The sequence below is a fragment of the Strix aluco genome, chromosome Z, assembly GCF_031877795.1.
Source record: "Strix aluco isolate bStrAlu1 chromosome Z, bStrAlu1.hap1, whole genome shotgun sequence".
Taxonomy (NCBI): Eukaryota; Metazoa; Chordata; class Aves; order Strigiformes; family Strigidae; genus Strix; species Strix aluco.
The window spans coordinates 94,247,839-94,267,085 of NC_133971.1; the positions used below are offsets into that span (position 1 = coordinate 94,247,839).

Below are 19,247 nucleotides of genomic sequence, written 5' to 3' on the forward strand. Positions count from 1 at the left end.
CCCTGTAGTGAGTGAGCAGTGACACTGCCTGAGGCCGGCCCTGTACAGCCAAGAGAGACAGCAGAGCCGTGGCAGTTGGCTTTACCGAGCGGAGCAGTGCCAGGGGCTCCCAGTTGCTCTCCTGGCAACAGCAAAGCAACAACATCATGTGCGCCAAAAGAAACTCTTCTGTGTTGAGCACCAAATATGGTGCTAAAAGTCCTCGGGAGGAAGAAGAAACGACGGTTTCTCTTGTACTATCGCTCAGGCAGTTGCATGAATTAGCTATAAATACAACAGGCACTTGGTGACTGTGTAGTATCACAGAATGACAGAATCATCTCAGTTGGAAAAGCCCTTGAAGATCCTCCAGTCCAACCATGAACCTCACACTGACCGTTCCCAACTCCACCAGATCCCTCAGCGCTGGGTCAACCCGACTCTTCAACCCCTCCAGGGATGGGGACTCCCCCCCTGCCCTGGGCAGCCCATTCCAACGCCCAACAACCCCTTCTGCAAAGAAATACTTCCTAAGAGCCAGTCTGACCCTGCCCTGGCGCAGCTTGAGGCCATTCCCTCTTGTCCTGGTGCTGGTTCCTTGGCTCAAGAGACTCATCCCCCCTCTCTGCAACCTCCTTTCAGGGAGTTGGAGAGGGCCATGAGGTCTCCCCTCAGCCTCCTCTTCTCCACACTAAACCCCCCCAGTTCCCTCAGCCGCTCCCCATCACACCTGTGCTCCAGACCCTGCACCAGCTCCGTTGCCCTTCTCTGGACACGCTCGAGTCATTCAATGGCCTTTTTGGAGTGAGGGGCCCAAAACTGAACCCACTCATCGAGGGGCGGCCTCACCAGTGCCGAGTCCAGGGGTAAGATCCCTTCCCTGTCCCTGCTGGCCACGCTATTGCTGATACAAGCCAGGATGCCATTGGCCTTCTTGGCCACCTGGGCACACTGCTGGCTCCTGTTCAGCTGGCTGGCAATCAACATGTAGCATGAGATGAAGAACAGGCTTGAGAAGGCAGGATCCCACTCCATATGGGATTGCTATCCCCATAGATCAGACATAAAACCCCCCAGTTGGCTTAGGTTAAGCCAAGTTTACATGATCAGGTAGTAGGCTGAGCTGTAGCATGACCCATCACTCCAGGTTGCTGCTGCCCACCTGTGCAAGACCAGGGTTGTGTTGAGGCAATGCTCCAGCCCTCCTCTCCACAACGACTGGAGCTTAAAAACAGTTTGGTGGGCTGGAGTCTGGATTTGAGAAGGAATTTAACTGACACCAAAGAGCTGCTGGGAGAAAACGCTGGTGCAAAAGGAAGGGAAAACTCTCCCTCCCATGAAAAATTATCGCTGGGAGTTTCAGCCCCTGCAGCCCTGCTGAATCCTGTTCCCTGGGGTGCAGGTTTTTCTTTTGTGGGAGGAATTACACCAGAGCTTTCAAGACAGCCAATCTTTCACAAGGAAGCGTTACGCACTACACCTCAGCAAGGCGTTAACTCTTCATTAGATACGTTCAACCAGATCCTCAACCGGTCTAAAATGGCACGGGTTTACAGCAATACTGATTTCTGCTCTTCGGGTGTGAAGTCCGGCATTTTAAAATGCCTTTAATTGGGGCTATTTTTAGCCAGACACAAAGTCATGACCTTGCACGTTGTTTTAGCAATCTCCTTTGTATCTAGGTGCAGCACCACATCATTCAGAAATGTTTCAAAGCCGTCGCAGTCGTGCTGATGGGGGGAAAGCAGCAGAATATGCACTTCATGACAGGCCTCAAAATCATGATTAGAAGAGGAGGTTTTGATTAAGTGCGTTTATATATTTATTGTTACGGTTACTATAGCAACTCTGCTGCTTTTAACTGCTCATTTATACATCTAACAGTTTAAATCACGTTCATGCCAGAAGAGAATTAACAGCCTCAAAATTTGTGACACTGGAAAACATCTGAGAGTTTGGGCTCGAGAGGAGACGGACAAAGTCTCAGATGAGCTGAGCGGTCACGTTTCATACTGACGTACCTTCCCTCTCCAAACCCTGTGAAAGTTTATCTGGGGAAGAGTATCATTCCTATGAAGAAGGTGAGACCAGTGTTAGGACAAACAGCCCGATGTTATTAGGAAAAGTGATGCTTTTTCAGACCGCAATTCTTTCCTGGGCCTTGGCAATTTTAGTGTTGACCTCACCATCTTCCGTCAAGTCTTCCGTTTTAATCCAAGGGTGTTCCAGCCCGCCGGGCTCTATAAGGCACCACACAAGGCAGAGGGTAACTCCTCGGTGCCGTTGCTCTGCGTGTTTGGAGGAGCCCTAATCGGTGTAGGGGATCCAGCACTGTGGCCCCAGCCATTGGGAGGTGGTGACCCTCTTGCTCCAAGTAACTATACCCAGGGGGGACCCCGTTTCCCCGCCACCAAGAGACCTGCTCTCTGCTACCTTCTGCTTTGCCTTTCTTGCCTCGCCGTCCTCCTCAGCGTGCCCCTCAGGGGCCATGGTCCCCCACCATACTGGGTGCCACCTGGCTGCCCTCACAGTCCCTGTCCCCTCACAGCCCTGGTCCCTCACATTTCCTCATTGTCCAAGTCCCCTCATGGCCTCATCCTCTCACGGCCCCTGTCCCCTCATGTCCCCTCACAGCCCCATCTCCTCATGATCCCCATCCCCTCACATCCCCTTACAGTCCCTGTCCCCTCACAGCCCCAGTCCCCCCATGTCCTCATCTCCTCATGGTCCCTGTCGCCTCACAGCCCTGGTCCCCTCACAGCCCCTGTCCCCTCATGTCCCCAGTCCCCTCACAGCCCCATCTCCTCATGGTCCCTGTCCCCTCACAGCCCAGATCCCCTCATGGTCCCATCTCCTCACAGTCCCTGTTCCCTCTTGGCCCCTCACATCCCCAGCCCCCTTACGTCCCCATCCCCTCACAGCCCTGGATCCCTCATGTCCCCTGTCTCCTCACAGTGTCCCCTCAGATCCCCAGTCCCCTCATGGCCCTGGTGCTCTCATGTCTCCTCATTGTTCTAGTCCCCTCATGGCCCCATGCCACAGAATCACAGAATCATCTAGTTGGGAAGGGACCTTGAAGATCATCTAGTCCAACCGTTAACCAAGCACTGACAGATCCCAACTACACCAGATCCCTCAGTGCTATGTCAACCCGCCTCTTGAACACCTCCAGGGATGGGGACTCCACCACCTCCCTGGGCAGCCCATTCCAATGCCCAACAACCCGTTCTGTGAAGAAATACTTCCTAATATCTAGTCTAAACCTTCCCTGGCGCAACTTGAGGCCGTTATCTCTTGTCCTATCACTTATTACTTGATTAAAGAGGCTCATCCCCAGCTCTCTGCAACCTCCTTTCAGGTAGTTGTAGAGGGCGATGAGGTCTCCCCTCAGCCTCCCCTCATGGTCCCTGTCTCCTCACATCCCCATTGCCTCACAGTCCCTGTCCTCACAGCCCCAGTCCCCTCATGTCCCCAGACCCCTCACGTCCTCGTCCCCTTACAGAATCCCAGAATCATCTCGGTTGGAAAAGCCCTTGAAGATCCTCCAGTCCAACCATGAACCTCACACTGACCGTTCTCAACTCCACCACATCCCTCAGCGCTGGGTCAACCCGACTCTTCAACCCCTCCAGGGATGGGGACTCCCCCCCTGCCCTGGGCAGCCCATTCCAACGCCCAACAACCCCTTCTGCAAAGAAATCCTTCCTAAGAGCCAGTCTGACCCTGCCCTGGCGCAGCTTGAGGCCATTCCCTCTTGTCCTGGTGCTGGTTCCTTGGCTCAAGAGACTCATCCCCCCTCTCTGCACCCTCCTTTCAGGGAGTTGCAGAGGGCCATGAGGTCTCCCCTCAGCCTCCTCTTCTCCACACTAAACCCCCCCAGTTCCCTCAGCCGCTCCCCATCACACCTGTGCTCCAGACCCCTCACGTCCTTGTCCCCTCATGACCCCTCATGTCCCCTCACAGTCCTTCACATCCCCACACGGCCCCGGCCCCGGCCCCTCCCCGCCCGCGGATCCTGGCCCCGCCCCCCCACCCGCGCTGATTGGCCACCGCTCCCGGCCTAATTAACATCTACGGGGCCGCCCACCCCCTTTTCCCCGCCGTCAGGGCGGGGAGCCGCGGGGGAGGCGTCTCATTGGTCGAGCGCCGCCGTCTGCCGGCCAGCCGCCTTCCCTTTCATTGACCGCGTTGCTTGTCAGTCACGACAGCGCCCCGCCCTCCGGGGTGTCCCTCCCTGTTGCCTCCTTGTTTGCTCCATTCAGTGGCGGGTATCGAGGCGGCCGGAGCTCGGGCGGATGGGAGCTGCTGTTGCACAATAGACACAGGTCCTCGGCCAGCATCACTCAGAGGGCAGCAGCCGCAGGAGGAGGTAGATCCCGTTCTGGTAACAATTTTACAGTTTCAATGGCGTGCGAGAGGCCTCTGTCTCTTGGCAAACCCGTATTTTGGGGGCGTTTTCTCCAGAGCCTCGACCCTTGTTGCCTTTCCTCCTCGAGTGCCTTCCCTCCCCCCCCTTCCCCCGCCCTTTAAAACCTCTCCCCCGGCCCTGCCGCCTGCGTGTAGCCAGGGTGAGGAGGGGACTTTCGCTCCGTGCCCTGCCCGAGGTGTGCGCTGGGCAGGACCCGGGGGCCGGGAGGGCCCGGGCGTGGGGGGGCACACGAGGGCCCGCCCGGGAGCGGGGAGGGTGATGGAGGGAGCTCCCTGTGCTCGGGGGCTGATTGAAGTCGTCCCAAAGCCGCAGCTCGTCCCTTCCCCCTTTTTTTTTTGGGAGGCCCCGAGGCTCGGCCTGCTGCTGGGAGCCCCCCTCCAGGGACAGCGGAACCCCCCCGCCCGCCGCGGCCCACAGCCCTCGGCCCTGCGGCAGGTGGCAAACGCCAAAGGCGGCTGTTTGGCCTCAGAGGAAAGAGGACAAGGCGCTGCCTAAGCTTGCAGGGTACGTGTTTACCAGCTGTCAAAATGGGTGACAAATTCAGCTGCCACCCTCTGAGAACAACCCCCTTTCCTTTGGTAGCAGCTCCTCGGGTCAAGCTTGAGAGGACGCTCCCCCAAACTGGCCAAATTCAGGACACGGCTGCTTCTGCATCACCTCAGCGTCGGCCGACGGTCCCCACGCCGACTTTCAACCTGCGGTGAACTTTTATGGCACGGCCCTAAAAGCTAGAGAGTAAAAGTTGGGAACTAGCAGAGCTGCTGGTGCGGTGTTGGAAGAGGAAACGCCGGCCGGCTGCCTGGTATTTTTAGATCTAGTTTCTGCGGTCCTTGGGTTTTGCCTCTTGGCTATTTGTTAAAAGAAGTGGCTGTTTGAAATGCCACCGTTGCAGGTCCCCACGTTCCTCTTGGCCTCGCCGCACCGTCACGTTAAATGGTCCTAGATAAGTGCTGGTCTCTGAGCAACTTGGTGTGTTTGTCATGGCACGAATCTCTTAACTAATTGAGGAAACTGAAAACTTACACCATGTTGATAAAAGGCTGATAAAAAAGGACGATCTTGCAGCCAAGCGAGCTAATTATTATTTGGTATCTTTGTGTCCTTCGTTCCAAAATGTTAGTAGTGAACAGGAAAGGGAAATTTTCTATATATGTGTGTATACGCATGGGTAATAGAGCTAGGCAGAATATGAAACTGCAAGTAATCTGTGTGTGTGTGTGTGTAGCCAGCAGTGTCTAACATGATGTTGCCTCTATTAGACGTGGTAAAGTCTGTAGAAACTTAGTCTGAGCCTGTATTTTAAGGGAAAGTCTTTGTTACAGTCCCAGGATGAAATTGCTGATAATCCTGCGTCAGCAGCGTAAGCACAGACAAAATTTGAAGCTTTTTCTTTTGCAAACTAAGAAGCTGTCAAAATGCGTGGTAGCTGCCGTACTTGAGTGAGTACTAATTGAGTGTTCATCTTTACTGCTGGTGGCAGCACCTTTATTGCAACAGAAGGAGCACTCGCTGTTACTTGGGCTGGTAACTAGTTGTAATTGTAGGGCACACTAAGGTTTGTAAGTGGTTGGCAGGTTTGTGCTTCACCTGATTGACACTGAATTAGTAAGCAGCTCAGTTTCTCTGTACTTATTTCTCCCAGGAAGAATTCCCTTTCATAAGTGTGCAGCAGTTGAGAACATCCTTGTTTCTCTTTCAACTTATATCCCCAAAAATCTGTATTTTTGAACTGAAGAAAACAGCTTTAGTAGAGATGTACCGGTTCTCCAGAATGAAGCAATAGTGGCTTTCTGTTTATTTCTGCAATCTTTCTGAGGATTCTGCAGGATAAAGCCTTTATCCCACATACATAGATGCAGTTACCGTTACTACCGGTAGCCCTCCCAGTTAGACAAATGGAATAAAATCAAGAATGTGAATACATCTTCTTACCAGATTGGGCCAAAAATACAGCTGCTGCAATTTCCACAGTACAAGGTCATGGACTTTCTGATGCTTAAAAAAAAAAAAATGTAGGTCAGATCCATTAATGTATAAAAAACCAGTGCTCTGATGTTCTGTGGTAGGAGCTTTTATGAATCAAGACTCCAATACCAAACAATTTAGTCCTCCTTTCTAGTTGTGCTGTGAGAGGTTTGCCAATATTGTAAGTTAATGTAGAGAACACATGCTCTCTTTACAACGGTGTTCTGAAATTATTCTCGTTTGAATTCGCCTGAGCGTGCTTTATTTGCTGAATGTTGCAAGCCTCAGGTTGTGAACTTCCTTACTCAAGTACTTTATATCTGACTTTTCTCCTTGTTCAGTTGGTTGCCTCAGAGTAAGAGGGAAGAAAAGTAGTTTCAAGATCTGCTTTCAAAATGACCCACTCACCACTGCCTGACATTTTATTAGTAACACCCCCCCTGTGTGATTGTTCCTTTTAATTTGCAGAGCTCAAGGTACCTTAGAAATGTCATTTAAAATGACGGCTCAGGACTTTGCTGGAAGGAACCTGAAATATTATTACCACCATTTTCTGCTAACATCCCCCAACAGCATCTGGTCAGCTCAGGGAGCTGGAGATGCTGAGTTTCTGTGCAGAACTGCATCGCCCAGCCTCATCCCTCTGCTCCTTTGTACGTGCTGGGGTGCTCCCGCTGTAAAATGGAAGTGCCTCCTTCTCCCTTGATCCACGGAGCACCCACTGCAGTGCTGGTGGGTGGTGGGTGCAGGGAAAGCTGCTTTCTTTAAGTAAAAGTCTCATTGGGAGACACATTTATAGTTGGTACTTGCCTAATGTAATAATTTAGACTGCTTTATCATTCCTGAAGTGATGAAGCCAGCTAGCGTGTGCCTGGTTTGTGTCATGCTTGGGTAGGCAAGGCTTGTCTGTTTATTAAAATAAAAAAAAAGAATAGAGTGCAAGGGTGCATCCACACCAGACTCAGGGTAGTGCAGACTCACTGGCTGCTTTGCTGTGGGTACATAAGAGAAAATGTTTGTTGGCATTAGAGCAAAAAACCCAAAACCGATCGAGGCCAGAAAGATTGGATACTCTGTGAGGCCTGTGTGGTCTTGAATTAATAATTCCAGCTTGTGTTTATCAAGAACAAGCTCCTGTTAACACCCAGCTCTTGGTAATTTCTGTACACAAAAGACTGGAAGTGTCGTTTACACAGGATTTCAGGAATACTTGAAGAATATTTATGCTTAGCCATCCTTCAGACTGAAGGAAGACTGCAAAGTCATCAAGCGCAAGTTGCCGTCCGCTGAGAAATACTCCTCAGTATTTAGGTATGATCCACAAGTCAGGCAGCCTGTGCAGTAATTGAAGCAGATCTTGCTTTAATTGACACTGAGCTTCCTGACTCTCTGAGCAATGTAATTGTACCTTTCAAAAGTATGATGAACCTTTCCCTTAAAAGTAGCTTTTGCAATTTAACAAATCCATAATTGCAGCAGCAAAACATTTGCTCCTAGATAAGAGCACTTGTGCAGTATTGGTAATTAGTTTGACCTGGCCAGATGCCTCCTGATAAGGCACAGAGAAGAGCTGTCATCTGCTCTGCTGAAGAATTTAATTCTCTTAAATTGTGACACAGCATGTACGTGGTAATAAGTCAAAAATTACCAGTTGTATTGGATTAAGTCTAGTGGTGCACTGCAGTCTTTAGTCCTTACCATTGTCAGGTACTGAAAGAAGAAAAGAAATCCTTGTTCTAGTTATGCTGACAAATGTTTTAGCAGGAATTTTATTCCTCTTTCAATTCCTTTGCTTTCTTCCGAATTCCTCCTCACAGGACATTGCATGAGCTCACCGCTCTGTGTATGTTCTCACATCATTGCAACCCCCCGTCTTTCCCTCAGTCAACATCCTTCCCCCTTCTCTATCAGCTTCTACTCTCAAAATTATCTCTCCTTTTTCTTACGGTTAAAGTACCACCGGCTCAAGCCTGGCTTCTCTTCCACAAAACCCATCATAAACCATTTAAAAACCTTCCCACAAAGCAGCATGACCCAGCCCTTTCATCTCCTTGAAACCAGGTATCGGTTTGGGGACCTTGGGACCTTTCTTCCAGACCTTTTTAAACTGCAACAGGGGACGTTCAGACTGGACATGAGGAAAAAATGTTTCCCAGAAAGAGTGGTCAGAGAGTGGAATAGGCTGCCCAGGGAGGGGGTGGAGTCCCCATCCCTGGATGTGTTTAAGGGTCGTTTGGATGAGCTGTTGGGGGATGTGGTGTAGGGGAGAACTTTGTAGAGTCAGGCTGAGGGTTGGACTCGATGATCCCAAGGGTCTTTTCCAACCTGAAGGATTCTGTGATTCTGTGACCTGTCCTTGCTGCCTGCCCCAAGTGCTTCCCCAGAAACAGGGCTGGCAAATACAAGCCACCAGGCACAAGGCTTCGTGTCCCTTCTTCCTTTCTCATGACACCAGAAGAGAAGTAGCAGCTTATTTGCTGTCGGTTGGACCGTGCTGCAGCTGAAATATTTTTATTGTCTGGTGGTATCTGTCATCTGAGAAGCTGTTAAGTGTAATCCCAAACTCCTGGTGTGAGCTGGTTTTATGGCTACCCCAGTGCTGCATCCGGCTCGGCTGGGGGTGAGCCTGGGAGCTCTGTTTTAAAAAGAATTCAACTACTGGTGGCATGTATAGACATAGCCTTGATTTTTAATTGTAAGGGTTACTGGATTGTCCACATATTTTTGAGGAAGAATTAGGATTTAGAAAGAAGGACCTGGGCAGGTGGGTGGCTTGTTCTTGCCAGGTCGATGGCCAGCAGAGCTGGGAGGAGAGGGCAGGTTTGCTACAGCCATGAGGGCAAAGCACAGAGCCCTTGGCCCTTCTATAGGAGCATGGACAGGGGATGGGGAAGGATGCCTGCTTTGTGGCTTCAGGGTAAGTTATGGTGAGTTCTGGAGGCAGATTCTTGCTAAAAAAGGTTTAAAAGTCTGTGGCAAAAAGAGTTAAAGATGTGCAAGATGGGAGATGAAAGAGATGGCCAAGAAGGCCAATGGCATCCTGGCTTGTATCAGCACTAGCGTGGCCAGCAGGGACAGGGAAGGGATCTTACCCCTGGACTCGGCACTGGTGAGGCCGCCCCTCGATGAGTGGGTTCAGTTTTGGGCCCCTCACTCCAAAAAGGCCATTGAATGACTCGAGCGTGTCCAGAGAAGGGCAACGGAGCTGGTGCAGGGTCTGGAGCACAGGTGTGATGGGGAGCGGCTGAGGGAACTGGGGGGGTTTAGTCTGGAGAAGAGGAGGCTGAGGGGAGACCTCATGGCCCTCTACAACTCCCTGAAAGGAGGGTGCAGAGAGGGGGGATGAGTCTCTTGAGCCAAGGAACAAGCGCCAGGCCAAGAGGGAATGGCCTCAAGCTGCGCCAGGGCAGGGTCAGACTGGCTCTTAGGAAGGATTTCTTTGCAGAAGGGGTTGTTGGGCGTTGGAATGGGCTGCCCAGGGCAGGGGGGGAGTCCCCATCCCTGGAGGGGTTGAAGAGTCGGGTTGACCCAGCGCTGAGGGATCTGGTGGAGTTGGGAACGGTCAGTGTGAGGTTCATGGTTGGACTGGAGGAGCTTCAAGGGCTTTTCCAACCTTGATGGTTCTGTGAAATAGGAAACAATTAGAAGAGCAGGGGAAGGAGAGCTCAGGACTAAGTAACCAGTCAGGTTTATGCTGGATATAAATTAACTGGGATCATATCTCTTGGATCTAAACAGAGGGACTGAGTGGAAAACGAAGCCTGATTCCTCCCATATGCTGTATGCATCTGCGATCCCTCCACCAAGAGAATCATTTTAGGTGCCTCTGTGGCACCTCAGGGGAGAGAAGAAAGTAAGATTTGAATCACACCCTGAAAAGTCTTTCTCTCTCGTTGATTAGAGAGTTACTTGATCAAGTTAAGAGAAATCTGGGCCACAATCTTGTTTGGTTCTTAACTGCTCATTAATTGCCACAAAGTAATTTCAATTTAATTAGAGTAAGATAAGGTGTGGTGTTTGGCCTGCTTTTTAATTCCATGTTAAAGGTATTTGCTCATGACAGACTGAAGCCACCCTGACACCAGCCTGAGGGATGCAGGCCGAGGTTTGCTGCTACACTGTAATCACAGATCGGTTTTAGCCTCACGTGCAGGAGGAGATGGACTTGCAATCGTGTAACGATGGCAGATGAGCAATCACAATTCAAAACAGTTAAGACTGAATTTGTCATTCCTAAGGGCTGGTTGTTCTGCAGCACAAATTTAATTTCACTCAGCTATTCCTGATTTTCAGCTGCCCTGAGTTCTGGCAGACCAGCTGTGTTTAGTCCACCGCTAGCTGGTTTAGGGAGGAATTATCATGTTAAAAGCAACATTTGTTTGTAGTGCTGGCAAGGCTTCCATTCCTCCTGTCTCCACACAGTAAATTTATGTTCTTTACCACGAAACAACTAAACACATGGGTTTTGAGTGGAACTTTTTCCAATTGCAAGGCTTAAACAAACAAACAAAGGATGAGAGAAAGGGATCCCGCTGAATGTCAGCGCTGCTTTCCTCTAGGCTTTATAGAAGAGAAACTTGGGTATAACTGATGCTGCAAAATATTCAATGTTTGCACGTTCTTTTGGAAAGATTTTGAAGAAAATCCTGGGATTGCAACTTGTAAGATCGGTCTGCCATCTTAAAAGCTGATTATGTGTAAATTTGATTACAGAAAGGTCTTCTAAAGTATTCAGGCTATATTTAAGATAATGAAGTTTTGTTCCTTAATCTAATTTTGGCTTCCATCTGGAAGAAATTAAAAATCCAAGCCATGCATCATTTCATTCCTTAAAAATGTCTCATACCTGCTTTACTGTTCCTTGTGTGTGTCTTGGATGTGAACACACTGCTGGGCCGGGGGCTGATGGAGCACGGGCTGTAGGGATCCCCCACCCACACCAGTAGCAACGGAGAGGGAAAGGACTTCCCTGCCACGCTGATCCTGGATCTCTGCCTTCCTCCACTCACTGTGTAGGCAAAAGGGATCTGTTTTTCCCTCTCCCATGTCAGGATTCTGCAGGATACTGCATGCGAGCCATGTCTGCCATCTTAATGTGTCTTCCTACAGGCCGAGGTCCTGTGTAAGGGCTCTCTGTGTTGGTGAAATGATGTTTAGAGATGAGTCCAGTTCACATTCCCTGGTGGTAGTGCATTGTACAAGCATGTAAGAAATGATTAATTTCCGCCTCCAAAGAGCTTGACATCAATAGTTGACTAAAATGGGTTTGAGAGGGGTTATCACCTGGTGAAATTAAGAACTAAGCTCTTGAGTGCTGCTAATATTTTTTTTATTTTGTTAGGGAAGTATATCCTTTATTGAAAAGGATATATTCTCTCTGAAAATAACTTCTTTTTAGGTCTGGAATTCAAAAAATCTAAGCACGGCATCCAGAGTTCAGTGAAATTTTGACCATTCGAATTCTACATTTTGTTCTAATCTAGTTTTAATACGCAGAGTTTCTTTCCTTTCAGTTGTCCAGGCCACAAGATTTCATTGGCAGAAAGCTATTGGAGAAACTCAGCTTAAATTGTTTTGCTGCACTAGCCCAAGTCATTCTGTCCTCCCTGGTGTTTGCACTGGTGCCAGTCGCATGGGTCACCACAGAAGGTTAATATTTGCTAATGGCAATTCTGCTCTGAGTTTATGGTGCAGTTATAAGACAACACCTAGTGAATGCTGGCTGGCTGCAACCCACAGCATAGTGCTAGCTCACGTTAGGATCCCTGTATGTTCTCTCCACTCATTCATGCACTCTCGTTGTAAAGCCTTCCTTCTTTTTCTTCCTCCTGGCAGCCACAAGGCAATTTTGGGTTGTTATCACCATGTTTGAGCGCAGAGTCTTATCCAGCATGTATGTATTTCTTTTACAACAGATGGCCTACAAATATGAACATTAGTTCTACTGCCTCTGCATCTGAAATAATGATTTTCTTTTCTTATTCCCAGGTGCAATATAAAAAAAAAAAAATGTTCTCCCGACTACGAGTAGCTGCCACTCCCTGTGCGATGGCATGTCGCGGTGCACATACGAAAGAAAAAGGCAAGCCACTGATGTTAAACCCCCGAACAAACAAGGTTGGTAGTGTGTGTGATCATCAAATATCTTATCTTCATCCGGTAATCATCCAGTGGACCTTGTTCCAGGGTTAAACCACCTCCAGAAGGTGTACTGGGCCACAGCCAAAAAAGGGTGCAGATGATGGAGGACTCAGTGATCATTTCAAGTTTATGAAGGGGAGACCTCATCACTCTCTACAACTACCTGAAAGGACATTGTAGAGAGGTTGGTGCTGGTCTCTTCTCACAGGTGATTAGTGACAGAACAAGAGGGAACTGCTTTAAACTGCAACAGGGGAGGTTCAGACTGGACATGAGGAAAAAATGTTTCCCAGAAAGAGTGGTCAGAGAGTGGAATAGGCTGCCCAGGGAGGGGGTGGAGTCCCCATCCCTGGGTGTGTTTAAGGGTCGTTTGGATGAGCTGTTGGGGGATGTGGTGTAGGGGAGAACTTTGTAGAGTCGGGCTGAGGGTTGGACTCGATGATCCCAAGGGTCTTTTCCAACCTGAAGGATTCTGTGATTCTGTGAACTCCCTGAAAGGAGGGTGCAGAGAGGGGGGATGAGTCTCTTGAGCCAAGGAACAAGCACCAGGACAAGAGGGAATGGCCTCAAGCTGCGCCAGGGCAGGGTCAGACTGGCTCTTAGGAAGGATTTCTTTGCAGAAGGGGCTGTTGGGCGTTGGAATGGGCTGCCCAGGGCAGGGGGGGAGTCCCCATCCCTGGAGGGGTTGAAGAGTCGGGTTGACCCAGCGCTGAGGGATCTGGTGGAATTGGGAACGGTCAGTGTGAGGTTCATGGTTGGACTGGAGGATCTTCAAGGGCTTTTCCAACCAAGATGATTCTGTGATTCTGCTTCTGTCAGCCTGCGCTTCCCCTGCTTTGCTGTGGTTTACACGATCAGTACTGCTGCCTCCTTGTGCCAGATGAAGAATCGCTGCTTCTTCCTGATTACTGGTTTAGTTTTTGGGCTGGTTAAATTGAAGTAAAGCTTTAGCAGGTAAAGACTCTTATTTCATAGCTTGCAAAAGTTAATTCAGTCTTGCTAATACGTGTTAGCCTCTTTGTCCTAGTCCTGGCTTTTTCCTGCAAGACTGAATTGGGACCGAGCCATATCAGTAAGAAACATCCCTGTGCAGAGCTGGACAGAGAGCATCTAAAAATAAGCCTTGAATGGAGCTAGCTGGGAGGTAGAGACATTATTATTTCCATGTAGTGGGAGGAATTTCTCCTAAGAAAGTAGCTTTTTTTTTTTTACCCCTCCAGAAAAATGTTCCTATTTTTTTTCCTATTCTCCACCTCCCCATCCCCAATCTCTTTTTTTTTCCTACAGTAGTAGCAGCCTTCAGGAATATCGAAACAACGTGTAAACTAAAACTAGTAAGAAATGAGATAAGGGCTTTTGTTAGCTAATCCAAGATGTTTAAAGTAGCCAAGAAAGGTGACAAATCTAGCTGCCTCTGACAGGGTATTTCATGAGCAATGGAGCTATGGAAGCTGGACTTGCATAGTTTTATCCTACGTTTTTAATGTCTGGCTTTTCTCCTCTTCCCCATTCTATCATTTTATTTTTTCCCCCTTTCTGTAATGCCTTGTATTTCCCCTTCACTTTAAATTTCCTTCCCTTCTTTTTCTGCCCATGGCCCTGACTCCTTCTCTCCCCCAGAGAGAAGCCAGATGCATAATCCTGAGCCTTTCTCTCAGCAGAAAGACTAGGCTGGTTCTTTCCTCAGCATGGCAAAACCTTTTTTTTTTTTTTTTCTGATTTTCTTTGCCCCTCTCTTTTTGTCAGAAGTTGGCCGGTGGGCTCAGAATATCTGGCGAGGCTGTCAGGGTAGGAACTGCAAGCTGCATCTCCTTGTGTTCTCCCTGTTACTACAGGGAGAATTGCTCCAGTGTGTCTTTTGGCAAGTGTGACTCCTAAGTGTCCTGAAAAGAAAGGAAGATGACAAAATACAGACCTGCAGCCATGTTTCTTACTGTTTCTTGTACAGTATAGTATAGCACGAGATGCCTTGATACTGCATGAATGCAGGTTGTGTATGGAGAGAGAAATGTAGAAGTTACTGGCTGACTGCAAAAGTAAAATTGGGATTGCTGTGTCAGGGAAGGAGAAAAGAGTGGATTGGTGTGATTTGTCAGGATCAGATTATCTCGAGACTTTCCTGAGCTATAAATGCTTTGACATGCCAGTGGAAATTATTTCAAGCCCCGTAAGCTTTTCCAAGTGCTGATTATGCAACAGTATTCAGAAACAAAAACAATAGGTCATTTCTTACTGTTTTTCTAGTGGTAATATCTAACTTTTTTTTTTTTTTAAGCCTGGAGTTCTCTGGTGGACTGAGCATAATGCAATATTTTTTATGATTTTTTTTTTTTGAGGAGGGAAGAGCAGAGAGCTGCTTATTAATAGCCATTGATTTTTTATTTTTTTTTTAAATTTTTGAGTATCTCCACGAAATGATACTTGTGAGAGGGGAAAAAAACTTTCCACATTTGTTTGGCTCTGTTTGGTGTTAAGGCTGACACCTGTATGAATGGATCTGTAAGCTAGGGAAGTGCTACTGCTTGATATTGGATACCGTATCTGTACAGAAATGTATTTTGGGAATGCAGCAGAGAAATAAATGATTGACTAAATATGCAAAGTACTTTACCCTTTGTGTTTTTCTTGCCCACAGTGCCTCGTGCATGTTATAACATATATCATATACGTACAGGCACAGAAAAAGGGCTTTATCTCTCGCTGGCAGCTTGTTGAGATCATCATTCTATGGCTCGTGTTTTAGTTGCTTATGTTTAGTTTTTACAGTCCCTCTCAACTCTACAGAATATTTGATCTCTTTTAATATACGTGGGCCCAAAAATAACTGCAAGATGGCAGCATCAGTAACACAAAACCACCCCTTCCCCTTGTGCAGATTAATCTGCTCTTGTTCTTTGCCGCTGGAGCAGGTTTTTCTCTTACCATGTGGGTTTTTTTCTTTTCTTTCCCATCCTTACCTGTCTTTTGCAGGTGCATGCTACACCTATATCAACTGGTTTGGGGTTTTTTTGTTTGAAGGGTGGCTCAGAAAAGGTCACGAGCTATATCAGTAATGCCCTTGCTGTTGCAGCCAAACAATTGCAGAACATACTGTAACTCCGTTGCTGGCATCCGTGCGTATTTACGATCTTCCATGATGTTTGGTTTCTGCTCTGTGACAGGGATTCAAATTACAGTTAATTGGTTTCAGGACCTTTTATTCTGCTGGAGATCCCTGTTGTGCCAAGGCAGCATTTTAAGCTTGTTGGGTGCTTAGAACGCTGTTAGGGCAGTCTCATTTGTTTAGTACTGGCAATTAAATTGTTATTTATATGGTGGTAATGCTTTGGATTCTCACTCAAGGGCCAGGATTTCTTCTTCCAGCACAGAACAGATGATGCATGAGGAGATGATCCCTGACCTTGGCGTAGAGTGGTATCAGCAGGCCTTTATCTTCACTGGAAATACGTGACCTGTAACATTATTCCTGTGTTTGCTTTCCGTGTGCTTGCAGCAAATTTTTGACTCTGAATAATTTGTGACACTTTCTGTATTTTAGTTGGTGATTTTTCTACCTTGTGGCATCAATTCTTGTTACTCTCTAAGGGTATTTTGTACAGTTGGTTCCATTACTCCTTTTTCTGTTACTCTGTTCCCCAATATTGTTTGGTTATTTCATTTTTTAATATCAATTCTCATGTATTGACAGTGCCTCTCAGATTTGTAGCTTCAGCAAATATCTTTAGGACATTGCATTAAACACACACATATTTGTATGTATGTATATGCCTGGGCATGTGTGCGTGGGAATACATGATAAATTAAAAAAAAAAAAATCACTGATGGTGTCACAAGTGGCAGTTTAATCCCAGACCGATTGCTGAGAAACTGGCCCAGTGTCTGTCTTCCATATGTTCTCAGAAGTTCTATTTAGCAAGACCACTAATCACAGTTTCATCTGTATTAATTCCCAACTTTTTCAGCCCGATTTATTTTCACCTATGCCTTACTGAATACTTCAGATACTGTGATATTACATTTGTTTAAAGAATCAGTTTTCTTAACAAAGATGTAGGTGACCTCACTGACTTCTGGCAAATATCCAAACACTGTGTTTCCAATACAGAATAAAAAGCAAACAAAAAAAAAGACAACCCAAAATTAAAGCTAGTTGGTCAGAATAAATAGGATAGGACAAGAGAATGTGAAGAAAGATTGTATGAACTTCTAAGATCTAAAAGCAGGTGCTGCCTTTCCCCTTCCCCCGTCCTTCTTCACCGTGGTGGTGTTTGACACATTTAATTTCATTTTAATATTTTTTTAGGCTGTGTCAGTTGGGTTGAGCAGCCAGGGTGTAGAATATGCAAGGCCTGTCTGCCTTCCTGGGGAAACCAGGATAAACAGGATGTGGAGACGTACTGCAAATGGTAATTGCCATGTTGCTCAGTGCTTGAAATACTACCACCACTTTCTGATCAGTCGTAAAGAAAGATCCTAGAAGGCAGGAAACTGATAGAAACTGCTGGTTTCTTTGTGCACGCACACACCCAGCCCAAAAGTCCCACCACAAGTTTAATCTCCTGCCCAACTGGTTTGGAGATGGCGGGTTTGTTGGATGGAGGTTGCACGGCCGTGCCTCTGCAGCTTCTGCAGCTTTTCTCAGCTTCCTTGAGATCTGTGTGATTCTCAAGGGAATTAAATGTGGAAAGATGGAACTGTTTAATCTGTAACCAGCTTTTATCATCTGGCTGAAAAGGTGCTGTAAGTGCCAAAGGTGATAGGTGGCATTGCACCACATTTAACTTAGATCAGCTATTCTGCTCGGGGCTCGTGCACTGCTGGGATGGTGGGTGGAGAAAGGAAGCTGTCTTGGTTTTGAAATTGTTTTTTTTTTTTTATTGCACGACTGATGCCATTAAAGGGGAGCAAAAGCAATGGCATGCTCAGTTAGAAAAACAGCAGTTTAATAAAATGTCTCTGAGGCGTTCAGTGATGCCATAGGGTGTGGCTGAACCATTTCAGTCGTCATACTCATGATTTACAATATGTACAGCTTTACCATAACCATTGGTGCTTGGAAACAAACCCTGGAGAGGGCTGGATGACTTCCTTGCTGGTGTATAAAGGCTTTCTGATCCTGACTTTTTCCCCATTTTCTTCAGGGGAATGCTTTTAGTTGAAGCCTCATCATTAGTAAATGAGAGCTACTGCGGGTTTGCTAAGTCTGGTTCAGCAACCAAAGTGATTTATTTACATCTGGTTTCACACAGAACAGAGGCGGTACAAGAGCTCGTGGCAGCTTTGCCTGCTGAGAGACCGAGGTCTTTAAAGGCTGGATAACCTGGGGAAGGTCTGGATCCTTCCACAGTTCAGCAGATCGCTGTGCTCGATCAGCCACACCCTCTGGTGTATATCCTATGCTGTTTCGGGAAGAATAAAGATATGAGATTGAGTTTAAAAAAATGAAGGAGGAAAGAAATCAAAGGAGATTTCCATATTCTACACTGTTCTCATAAACACAGAGAAACTTTGAATCTATGGTTGAGATAGCAGATACACCTTTGATTCGTATGAGTGAACTTTTTTAATTTGCAGGGGAGACGTTGTGCAACAGTGAACTTTGTGATTTAGCAAAAGGAAGCAGAGTTAAGAGAAGCAGCAGCCCACAATCCAATGTAAAATCTATTTTAAAAATGTTTATGATGCTACTTCAAAGCCTCCTGTGTGCTGCTGAATATAATAAGGACTAGAAATTACACGAAAACCGTTTGATTAAATCTGTGAAGTAGGCTAACTCATTTTCCAAACAGTGGCATGTTTGGATATATTCTGCATTTACATCTTTATCAGGGGCTTTGAATGGGTTATTTGTTGTAAACTCTACAGGTTTTCAGAATGCTTGAGAGTATCAGGTAAAAGTATCCCCTCCGATACACGCATGCCTGCAAAACTTTGCAAGTGGGGAAAAAATTATCACCACTAGTACTTCTCTGCTTAGAAACCTCTCAGTATTACTTACTCAGCGGTGCTATAAAAGTCACACTTGCAGGATTCAGGTCTCCTGTTCACCTTCATCCAAAGTTGGCAACTAGAATTTTTATATGCTGGTATTTATAGCACCACTCGCTTTGTGTGGTAGAGCCCAGTTGTTAGGGCCGAAGTGAGATCCCCGTCCCAGATCGTTTGTGGATTAAAGGCACAGTATGTGGTGATTCAGTGTGAGCTTGTCTTGACTAAAAAACTGTCAACGTTTCATTTTACTTGCTTTTTTCCCCCCCCCCCCCCCCATGGCAGTATGTTGGTTTTGTTGCAATAAATTTATCCGTGAGTATTAATTAATTCGTTTGTGGTCTTTGAAGTGTGCTGGGTTTTCTCCTAGATGTGTTCCCTGCTTTATCATAGAAAGGACACCTTTTTTTTTCGGAGCTGTAAGGAGGATTAAGGAAACTAATCTAAGTGTAAATCAGCGCGTAACACTCGGAGAAAAGACACCTAGCACTGTGGGTCAAAAGAAACCAAAAAGTGATCCCTTTTTGGGATCATTACCGTATTTAGACATTTAATCCCAGTGGAAACCAGAGGGAATTTGCCCCTTAAGTAAGTGCTGGGGTCTTAAGTGCTTTTGAGACCATCAATCCTGCTGCTGCAAATTGCTGAGAGCCTCCTCATTCACTGGGGCCTGATCGCTGGTTCTGGCAAACTGTACTGGGGTTTAGAAAAGGAGGGAAAAGGTTAGGAAATTTGTAATACTGCA

The 19,247-nt window shown here is 47.1% G+C and overlaps 1 protein-coding gene across 8 annotated transcripts in view; it reads left to right on the top strand.

The window, feature by feature from the left end:
* Positions 1–4,206: 4,206 nt before the first annotated feature.
* The window catches only part of ME2 (malic enzyme 2), a 39,612-nt gene continuing 24,571 nt past the window's right edge, over positions 4,207–19,247 (top strand). For 2 of the 8 annotated variants that reach the window (XR_012621520.1, XM_074811667.1), the window contains exons 1-3: positions 4,248–4,348; positions 4,991–5,210; positions 12,362–12,490. Coding sequence is in view for 6 of the 8 variants with exons in the window: in XM_074811667.1 (XP_074667768.1) it covers positions 12,383–12,490 (108 nt within the window). In the remaining 2 variants the exon portion in view is untranslated. Of the gene's footprint in view, positions 4,364–4,839; positions 4,913–4,990; positions 5,211–12,361; positions 12,491–19,247 lie in introns of those variants that run through there. The other 6 variants (XM_074811670.1, XM_074811669.1, XM_074811672.1 and 3 more) reach the window with 6 other exon arrangements.